At 39.0% G+C, this 11739-nt stretch overlaps 1 protein-coding gene across 1 annotated transcript in view; it reads right to left on the reverse strand.

Annotated features, from left to right (window-relative positions):
* The window catches only part of Rps6ka3 (ribosomal protein S6 kinase A3), a 150972-nt gene extending 146488 nt beyond the window's left edge, over positions 1-4484 (reverse strand). The window contains exon 1 of the mRNA XM_048796418.1: positions 4467-4484. Within this exon, the coding sequence (XP_048652375.1) occupies positions 4467-4469 (3 nt within the window). The 5' untranslated portion in view covers positions 4470-4484. The remainder of the gene's footprint in view (positions 1-4466) is intronic.
* Positions 4485-11739: the final 7255 nt, after the last annotated feature.

Consider the following 11739-nt stretch of genomic DNA (forward strand, 5'->3'; position numbering starts at 1 on the left):
CTCAGCAATTTAGAGAGGCGCTAAGCAACTCTCAGTGAGACCCTGTCTCTAAATAAAATACAAAATAGGGCTGGGGATATGGCTCAGAGGTTGAGTGCCCCCGAGTTCAATGCCTGGTACCCCCTGCCCCTCCCCCAAAAAAGATATGTACAGGAATGTTTACTTCAGGTTTGTTACTAATAGCCAAACTCTGGGACTACCACCAAATATCCACCAATAGGAAAATGGAAAAATAAATTGTGGAACAGTCAGCAGAATATGCTACAAAGGAACACTATACAGCAATAGGAAGAACTAATTGCTGCTTCACATAGCCACATGTATGAACTGCATAGAATTAATGATGAATGAAAGAAGTTAGGCACAAAATAACATTGTATGATTCCATTTATATGACATCCAACAACAGGCAAAACTAATCTAAGGTGGTAGAAGCTGGAATAGTGTTTACTTCAGGCAGGAGGATGTGATGTGCTGGAGATATTGTATATCTTGATGTGGGTGGTGATTCCATGGGTACATACATATGTAAAAAGTCATGGAGAGCTGGGTTCAGTGGTACATATCTGTAATTCTCCTGACTTGGGAGGCTGAGGCATGAGGATTGCAAATTTGATGCCAGCCTCAGCAACCTATTGAGATTCTGTCTCAAAAAATAAATCTATAGGCCTGGGGTTGTGGCTCAGTGGTAGAGTGCTTGCCTAGCATGCATGAGGCACTGGATTTGATCCTCAGCACCACATAAAAATAAACAAATAAAATAAAGGCATGCTGTCCATCTACAACTACAAAAAATTTTTAAAAAATAAAATTATAAGTAAATACAGAAAGATCAATAGAGTAGAGGGAAGGAAACAGAGGGTGGGAGAGAGGGAGGGAGGGGAAGGGGAAATAGTGGGGCCTGAATTAGAACAAATCATATTCCATGCTTTTATAATTATGTCACTACATATTCTTTTGTCATGTATAATTAAAAAGAACCAATAAAAAGAGAAATATCAAGGGTTGGATCATAAAAAATAAAATAGCATAGCAGTAATACAGAATTTGACAGACAGAATATAATAGAAAGTCCAAAAGACACCCTATTTTTAGAATAGTTTTGCAGGTAATAATATAAACATATTAGTGTTCAATAACTGGTCCTGGGGCAACTGGATAATTATTGGAAAATCTAGAGACCTTAGATACTGCATATTTCATATATTATTCCAATAAAAATTCTAGATGGACATAAAAAATAAAATTAAAAGGGCAGAATGATATAGCTCAGTGGTAGAACATCCCTGGCTTCAATCCCTAGCACTAAAATAAGTTATTGAGGTATGCACTTAAGACTTGTGCATACTCTATGAATTTTCTACATGATATTTCATGAGAGCAAGGACATTTTCTGACTTGGGCATTACTGCCTGAAATAGCAAGCCATTACTAAATTCTTATTGATTGAGCCAATATATAAATGTGGATTTGCTCTTTGTGATTTCTTGGTGACAAATACATGTAATAAATATGTTTACATTAAAAATGTGGGTTTGTATTTCTCCTCAAAAAAAGTAAACAAAAAATTAAAGTTCTACAGACAAGGTATCTACTTCGTGTGCTCTGTTTTAGAGGAATCAAAGGTGAATCAGCCTAACTATAAAGACACAACTGATTATATAAAATGGGAACATGGCATTAATGCCATAAAACAGATGCTAAGCAAAGTGATAACAGAACTAGGAAGAGAGATTTCAACTGCCCAGCTTTAGGGAAGTGAGATTTGGTCTGACCCTGGAACTATTTCTGCAGGTAGTGCTGGGTGGGAGAGAGAAACAAAGAAAGGGGAGTAAGTGGCAGGGACAAAGGTGAGACAATAAGCACAGAGCAGGTTCATGAAATGAAGACATTGAAGTGTCTGAAGTCAATGGGAGGAGAAGGGAGGGAGACTGTCAAAGCAGGGGCCTGCTCACAAAGGATCTGGACAACTTGTCAAGGAGTTTGGCATTAACTCTGTGAATAGGGATTAAGTTTTAAGGAGGGTAATTTTTGTTCTTCCTAAATTATGTTAGAAATATATTCTATCACTTTCATACATCCAGTCTGAGATACTAAATTCACATAACATCAAATTTACCATTTTTAATAACTCAATAAATGGGCAAAGGAACTAAACAGATACTTCTCAAAAGAAGAAACACAAATGGTCAACAAATATATGAAAAAATGTTCAATATCTCTAGCAATCAGGGAAGTGCAAATCAAACCTACACGAAGATTTCATCTCACTCCAGTTAGAATGGCAATTATAAAGAATATAAGTAACAATAAATGTTGGCGAGGATGTTGGGAAGAGGGTGTGCTCATACATTGCTGGTGGGACTGAAAATTGGTGCAACCACTCTGCAAAGCAGTATGGAGATTCCTCAGAAAACTTGGAATGGAACCATTTGACCCAGCTATCTCACTCCTTGGTTTATACCCAAAGGACTTAAAATCAGCATATAACAGGGACACAGCTACATCAATTTTATAGCAGCACAATTCACAATAGCTAAACTGTGGAGCCAACCTATATGTCCTTCAGTGGATTAATGGAAAAAAAATGTGGCATTTATACACAAAGGAATATTACTCAGCAATAAAAAAGAATAAGATCATAGCATTTGCAGAGCAATGGATGACGTTGGAGAAGATAATGCTAAGTGAAGTTAGCCAATCCCAGAAAAAACAAATGCCGAATGTCTTCTCTGATATAAGGGGGGTGACTCAAAATGGGGTTGGGAGGGAGAGCAAGGGAGGAAGATTACCTCTAGATAGGGAATAGGGGTGGGAAGGAAAGGGAGAGAGAAGGAGAACAGCAAGGATACTGGAAGGAGATGGGCATCATTATACAAAATACATGTATGAAGATGTGAATTTGGTGTCAACATACCTTATATACAAACAGAGATATGATAAATGGTGGTATAAATGTGTATTAAGAATTTTAATGCAAAAATAAATAAACAAAAATTTAAAAATAAATAAATAAATAAAATACAAACGATAATAAATGCTGACGAAGATGTGGAGAAAAAGGAACACTTTAATATTGTTGGTGAGATTGTAAATTAGTATCACCACTATGGAAATCAGTATTGCAGTTCCTCAAGAGACTAGGCATGGAAGTACCATATGATCTAACTATACCACATGTTGGAATTTATTGCAAATATTTTTTTTTTAAAGTCATCATACTATGGTGATACACACATACCCATGTTTATAGCAGCACAATAGCCAGATTATAGAACCAGCCTAGGTGTCCATCAACAGATGAATGGATAAAGAAAATGTGGTATAGACATACAATGGAGTTTTATTCAACCATAAAGAAAAATGAAATTATGTCATTTGAAGGAAGATTGATTGAAGTAGATAATTTTATGTTAAGCAAAATAAGCCAAACTCAGAAGGTCAAGGGTCATATGTCTTCTCTCATAGGTGGAAGCTAGAGAGGAAAAAGGAAAAGAAAGGTGGGGGAGGCAGGGATCTCCTGAAAATCAAAGGGAGATCAGTAGAGAAAAGAGACCAGCGGGTGGGAAGAGAGGAAGGATGGGGGAAATGCTGGGAAGTGATGTTGGCCAAATTACATTGCTATATGGTGTGCATGTATGAAAATATAACAACAAATCCCATAAATATATAAAGTATAATGCACCAATAAAAATATGGAACGAGAAAAAATGAAGTTTATAATTCAGTTTTAATATATTCACAAGGCCTTGCTAATTCACTAATTCCAGAACATTTTAATTAATCTAGAAAGAAACCCCATACCTATTAGTAGTCACTCTCTATTCCCCTTCTGCCCAAACCACTAGCAACATTCACTAATCTACTTTATGGGGTTTTCCCATCCATCCTCTGGCACTTAATATCTGCTTTGTGCCAGAAGTGAGCAAAATGAATAAGACCTGGGTCTTTTATCCAAAGAATCCACTGTGTTTAAAGGCAGATAGAGAGTAAGCAACTAATTCTAATACAATTTGCTGAGCCTCTAGTAAATGATTGGGAAAAATGAGGAGGAAATGAAATACTGCCAAGGGTTTAAGCTAGGGTATCCTGAAAGATGGTAAAGTCATCAAGTGACATGAAGAATGCAGATGAAAGAGTGTAATTAGAAAATATGTCAAGGTTTATATATTCCCCAAATTGTTGGGAAAGTGGGTTTGGAACTCCCGAGAGAGGTCTTGAATAGAAATTATATTTAGGTGCATTTATATAGAAATGATAGTTTATACTTTGGGAGTGGATGAGATTCTCAAGGGAGATCATGGAAGACAGAAACTTGAGAATGATCTATAGCAAATCTGACTAATGCCTGAACTCAGCCTACCCTATGCCAATACCCATGGCAAGCAGGTTGTAATTGAACATGTAGCCTCAGAATCCTTCTCAACACACGGCTTCAGCCAGTTATTACCAATAAATCCACTTACCATTTCTGGTTTCTTCTCAAAGTTTAGGTAGGGTAATGAGCGATTGTAGACCTCCAAGGAAGAGTGCCTCCAAGCAAGAGTGAGCTGCTTGGTTGTTAGGAACAGAGTTAACACCCAGGAATTGAAATAGGAGGCTGGCGGTGATCTTATAAAGGTTGGTTTCACTAGAATTGAGAAGTGATATGATAAGATTTGAATAGAGAATGGGAGGTGCTTTCAAACGCTCATCTGCCTTGAACCCACCTGGGGGGGTTTATTGAAAATAACCTGAGGCTATACTCTGGCTCCCTGAGGCTTATTCTGCTCCCCCTTCCCCGCCCCTAGAGCATTTTGATCAGGTATATATGCATGCAAAGAGAGGGAAGCTACTAATAGGTTCTCACTGTAGCAAGTGCTGTTTGTGTCCCCTTCACAGGCATTTAGTACTTACTATTCAGTACACATCGCTTGCTTTATGCAGAAGCACATATGACTGCCTGAGGACTTTCTTTGGCCACTGGAGCATGCTTGACCTGCTTGCTAGAAATGCCAGAGAGTTAATTTCCCGGGGATCAGACCTCAACCAACTAAGAACGGGAGTTGGTAGGTAGATAGCTTAGTTTCTTCACTTTTCAGGTTTGTTTTATTAAGTATCCCAGAAGTTCCCAGTAGGGTTGAGCCTGAGATACCCCAGGGGTGGGTCCATTAATACACTCTGTATCAGCTTCTTTCCCTTCCCTGCCTCACTTCCCTGCTCTTAGCGTTTGCTGAGATTACTGCTCACCTCAACTATTAGTACCCATATCCTTGTCTCAAAGTGGGCTCTTGGGGAACCCCAAACCATGATACTTAAAATCTCATTCCTTCTTCCTGGGCACACAGAATGACACATTCCAGTAGCTCTTGCAGTCTGGTTGCGTCCATGTGTCTGGGCTCTGACATGTGGGCAAGAGTGATAAATATCATCTCCAAATCTAGCCACAAAACTCCTGGTGTGATGATCCCTCTCAAGTGTTCCATTCTGTGGTGATTTGTGGAGCCATGTGTTTATGATGGCAGTATCACAAGATACAAGTTGCTTGGATTCCTGGGTCATTAGTTGGAAGAAACTAATCCTGTACCAGATTATGATCTGAATGAATGAGAAATAAATATATATTTTTTTTATTTTGGGGGGTACTGCGGATTGAATTCTGGGTCACTCAATCACTGAGTCACATCCCCAGCTCTATTTTGTATTTTATTTAGAGACAGGGTCTCACTGAGTTGCTCACATCTCCCTGTTGCTGAGGTTGGCTTTGAACCCATGATCCTTCTGTCTCAGCCTTCTGAGCTTCTGGGATTGTAGGTGTGCACCACTGCACCTGGCTGAGAAATAAATCTTTATTATGTTAATTTACTGAGGTTATTTTTATTACAGAAGCTACTATTAATTGCCTTGACTAATACACCTGCCCTCTCAGTTGTCCCTCTCCCAATTCTGCAAAATCACTACCCTCCACCCTCTTTGAACAGTTTCCATTTCCTCAGTGTGGCTGACAACATAGCTGAAAACAGCCATGTGTTAAAGGCAAGGCATATGATTAACTGATTAAAGTGCATTAAAATCTGAACAACAGTTTCTGAAAGATAATTCTGTTTTCCAATGGTGAATCTGTGAGGGAGATGTTTCCAAACACTGGAGGCTTCTTGTTCTTGCATAATCATTGGTACAGACTGCTCTCAGTGTTATCTGTTTTGTTTAGAAGTATAAGAAAGAAGGGTCAGCACTTCTAAGAGATTATTGACTGCTGGCCTCCTGAATAAAGTTCAAACTCCTTAACCTGGCATTTCCAGGTATCTCCAGTTGATCCCAACCAACGTTCCTACCCTGATATTTGACATTCTACTCCCAATGGAAACTCTCAAATCACACTGTGCAGGACAGGTTATTTTTCCCACCATACCATCTCTCTGCATGCAGTGCCCTTTCCTGTCTTCTGCTCCTTTCTAGATCCAGCTCCTGCTCAAAGGTCTTACTTAAGTTGCCTCCTCCATGAAGCCCTCGAATTCCATTTTTCCTTCCTGTTTCCCCTACTAGTCATCTAACTTTTGTCATTCCCTCTCTCTCTCTCTCTCTCTCTCTCTCTCTCTCTTTTTCTTTCTTTCTCTCTTTTTTTTTTTTGGTGGTGCTAGGGATTGAACACAAGGCCTTGTGCATGTGGGCAAGCACTCTACTATTTCTGTCTTTTTATGTGTTTGTGTCATCTCCTCTAACGTAGAAATACACTAATAAAAATTATGCCTATTTCTTTTTAAAACTTCCTATAGCTTTTACATAGTACTGGGGATATGATTACTGAAAATAGAGACAAAGATATAGCAATTGAAGACAGGTGTGGTCTCCCACACCTGTAATCCCAGCTACTTGGGAGGCTGAGGCAGGAGGATCACAAGTTTGAAGCCAGCCTCAGCAACTTAGCAATGCCCTGTCTCAAAATAAAATTTTTAAAAGGCTGAGAATATAGTTCAGTGGTAGACTACTTGCCTAGCATGTATGAGGCCTTGGGTTCAATCCCTAGTACCATAAAACAAAGAGAGATAACAATTGAACTTAAATACCATAAATGTAAAGTCTTGTTCAGACCTGATTTAAAAAAAATACTTTTATTTGGAAATACTTTCAAACTTGTGGAAAGGTTGCAAGAATAAAAATAGTATGAATAACTTATATATACATTTTGCCTGGGTTTACTTACAGAAAACTTCTCATTTTATTTCTGTTTTTCTGATAAAAATCGATCTTCTCTATGCACCAACACACACACACACACACACACACACACACACACACACACACACACTGCTTTTCTGGACCCTATGTCAGTGAATTACTTATTTTTTTTTTTTAAGAGAGAGAATTTTTTTAATATTTATTTTTTAGTTTTCGGCGGACACAACATCTTTGTTTGTATGTGGTGCTGAGGATCGAACCCAGGCCTCACGCATGCCAGGCAAGCACGCTACTGCTTGAGCCACATCCCCAGCCCTCAGTGAATTACTTATGTTATAGGTTTTTATACTATGTATTTCAGCATGTATTTCCTAAGACTAAGAATCATCAACTTTCACCAACCTAATACTTTCCCCCAATTTAATATTGATACATTTCATTTCTTGCTCTCATTCCAACTTTGTCACTGGAGCCAATAATGTCCTTTATGGAATCTTTCCTCCCCAATACAGGATCCACTATTAGACCATGCCTTGTATTTGGTTGTCATCTTTCCTTTAGTGCCCTTAAATCTGCAACATTTTCACAGCCTTTGTCTTTTATGACATTGTTATTATTTTTGAAAAATATTTTTTTAGTTGTAGATGGACACAATATCTTTATTTTTAAAAATTTTTAAATTTTTATGTGGTGCCAGGGATTGAACCCAGTGCCTCATGCATGCTAGGCAAGCGCTCTACCATCCAGCCACAACCCTGGCCCTGACATTGTTATTTTTAAAATTAACCCTTACCGCCCCTTTTCAAAGAATGTCATGAAATTTTAAAAAATCTTTTGGGTTTGGCAGACTATTTTATATAGTTACATATGGATGGATGTAGAGTTTCTGAGTAGTGTCATAATCATTTCCAATGCAAGACACCAAACTTGAATGTCCTTTTATTCTCATTCTGAACTTGTAATCAATGGCAATATTTTGAATACCACTGTACGGGAACCTTTTCCAAATTTTATTTACAAGACCTTTCTCCTTAGTTAAGTGGAGTTGAAGTGGAAGAGGAAATCACAAATCTCTTTCTCCTCCAGCTTCTGCTGGGTTGCAGGCTGCATGGGAGGAAAAGTCAATAGAGGAAGTGAGAGAGTAAACTGAGAAGTTGAAATCAAAGTGGTGGGCTGCTGAGTCTCTGCTGTGGTGTATCTGAAGTTAAAGCATTTTTACAGACAGCATTCAACCATAGTTAAATAGAATCCCTATGCGTAGAAAGGGAAGGTATTAGTAATTTCCGTTGTCTATGAGTGGAAACAGAGACACTGACAGGCTCAGTGGCTTCTTTTTACGTTGAGTCTGAGAGGCAGTGAGGAATCATGGAAAAAAGAACTGATAAAGGAGTGAATTCAATCAGGAGATTTGGATCTATTTATTATTATCGCTGCCAAGTCATATAGCTCAGTAAGTCATATCACCCCTGAGCCTTGGTATCATTATCTGTAAAATTAGGGTTTGGAAAGTACTGAATTTGCTATTTCCTTTGGTGCATCTGAAAGTCATTGGTGAAGAATTCCGGCATGCATTCAATGTATATTTATGAATACCAGACTGTGGCAGATATAAAGAAGGGTAGGGCCTCACCTTTTTTCTCGAGGAACTCCCAGCATGTTGATGGGGGCAGGCATGTGAACAAAGAATTGTGATTCAAGGTGATAAGGAGCAAGTTCAAGGTACAATGGTGTTAAATGGTGATAGTAAGCAACTTTCTCTGTGGGAGTGAAATGCTTCATAGAGGAAGTGACAGTGGTTGTTGAGCTGAGTCTTGAAGTGGGGACAGAGCATTCAGGCAGAAGATGCACAGTTGATGTGGACTGTACCTACTTTGGGCTTGCTGGAATACAATGTGCCAGACAGAAATTGAGGGTAATGAGGCTGGAATGATAGGTAGTCAGTGGGCCACTTTATCAGGCAGAGAGGAATTTGAGGCTGTGAAGAAAGGACAGAGCTGATAACTCATGGCAAGGAGATAAATAGGGGATTCTGGTGCAGTAGCTATAGAATTGAAAGACACTGGGGAAAGGAAGCAGCTGAATAATTGAAATATGTTTAGGAGAAAGATTTGGGAAGGCTCACCAATTTGCCATGGGGGTGAAGTGAGGGAATGACACAGGAATTCCATGTTTCTACTTTGCCAGGTAGACTGGATCGTGGTGGTATTTACTGCAATTGGAAATCTCCAAAGAGAGGCCGATTTAGAGGATGCATCATGAGTTTAGTCCAGACTACGTTGGCCTTTAGGTATATATGAGACACCCAAGAAGAGATTTCTAGTAGGCAGTTGTACAGATGGATCTAGAACTCAAGAAATAACATGTTATAAGTGTGAACACTAGCACCCAGGGAGAGCTCAATTTTAAGAAAGGACTGTGTTAAGTCTGAATTCTTACTTGCTGAGATGTTATTAGCTGTATGGTATCAGGGGAGTAACTTTGAATCTGTTTCCTCATTTTTAATGAGGACTCCAATTTGTAGACTTGTGAGAGTGAGATTAAAAAAAAATCCAATCGATGGAAGTTATAAGAGGAGCAGGAAAGGCACCCTGGGAGACACCATTAAACCTGAATTTCATTCATCTGCTTCCTAAAGGTGTCAGGAGGAGCCATTTGCTAAGTTGCTGCCTCTGACTGTCTTTCTTGTCATCTAAGTTATCAGTTGCTTAATTTCTCTGAGTCTCAGCTTTCTCTTTGTAAAACAGAGACCATAACAACTCTTCTGGTTATCTTAGAAAGTTCTTTTGAAAAATCAGTGAGATAAGGTTTGTGTGAACATTGCAAACTGTCATATAAATGCTTGTTATTATCATTACGAATGGAACAAACAGACTTGCACAATTCATCAGCATTTTTCAGGCTGTTAGGGAAACAGACTGAAGGCGGCCCCTTTCCCCGGTGAATTAAGAGGAACTCCTCATGCTGAGAGTAAAGGCTGGGAGGGCTGTGACCCCCCACAGCCTGACTGTACTGAAGAAGCTGAAAGAGAAGATTGTCCCCTTAGACCAGCCTAAAACAGAATAACTAAATTTACATATGTATATTTCCTGTCTTTTTGTCTCACCTCACTGCCTCTTCTTTAAAAGTTCTGCTCCTAACTAATGATAAAAACTAAGGTATCTTAGTTTCCTGGGCCTCCAAAGATGATAAATCTGATTATCCTCATATATGAACTTAAAATATGGAAAATGTTAAGGACAGCAAATGGTTTGTAACTTTGTAAATACTTAAAATACAGTGTATCTTTTTTTTTTGCTTATGAACATTCTGTAGTATAACCATTGTTTCTGTAGTTTAATTAAAATGTTTTCTTGGTGTTAAAAAAAGTTCATTTCAGAGAATGAATCTTTGAAACAACTTTCTTCCATCTTCCTTCAAAACTGGCTTTGAATAAAGTCTATTTTCCTATCAAATTGATTCTGAATATTTCTGGAGCAGAGAGCATTATGGACTAGTTTCTTCCTCTCCAGGCAGGATCTTGTGCCACCCCATAACTGTACAGCTCTGGAGTGTCAGTTAGCATGAATACTAAAGAATGTTTTAATTAGTGAGAGAGGCAGAAGCCAGGGTTGCTGACTCTCAGCTATACTTATGCTAATCATCGTGTGAGGCTCTTATCCACTTGGGATTTACCTTCCAACAGAGTAGTGATTGTGGGTGCAGGGTAAGAGAGGTGGCAGCAGGAAGTAGAATTGTGGATTGGAATTGGGATACCACCTGGGACTTGGGGTCCCTCTTTGGTTTCTTCTTATCTCCTCTGCCATCCCCACAATGGGGAAGTAAAAAGACAACTCTGCCCTTAGTGGTGTGATCTCAACTCCTCTAGAATTTCAAATTTTATCTCCAGATGGAGAAAGATAACCCACCTGTGTAAACAGTAGCATAGCACAAAGCATGCTTGTACCCAGAAGCCCCTTAATAGATGTTAGTTCACTGGGCAGACCAGATATTCAAAATGGAAAAGGACAGTAGCATTCACTGGCGGAGGCAACTCCAGGCCCAAACTAGTCCACAATTGGAGATGGACTAGGCCAGATTCTGATCTAGGGGCAAGAATGGAAAAGGTTAATAACTCAGCTCCTGATGAAGTTGCTTTTACTTTTATTTTCTCCTAAAGCAGCTAATAAGGCATGCAAATGCTGTAAAGAATGCAGGGAAAAAAGGAAAAAAAAAAAAGAATGCAGGGATGTATATGCAGCTTCCCATCATGTGTTTCACTTCTTAGTGATCTTGGCAACCTGAAAACAATGAAATGTCCCTTAGACCAGAGGAGCCCAGAGTTGTGGACCCATTGTCTTTTAATTCAAGGGTGTCAGCATCCAGAAACAACTCATACAATCAAATAAGGCAGTGGTCTGGCATACAATAAGCCCTCTCCATCAGGTCTAAGACCCAGATCTGATCCCTGAAATTCTTGCTAGGGCACCATAGGGCAATTGCATCTTATCTGTGCTTGCACTAGGAGTTTTCCATTTATGTTGACTTACAGGCATTCCACAGCAGACGTGGCCATGACATATATATATATATATATATATATAT

The sequence above is a fragment of the Marmota marmota genome, unplaced genomic scaffold (assembly GCF_001458135.2).
Source record: "Marmota marmota marmota unplaced genomic scaffold, marMar, whole genome shotgun sequence".
Lineage (NCBI taxonomy): Eukaryota > Metazoa > Chordata > Mammalia > Rodentia > Sciuridae > Marmota > Marmota marmota.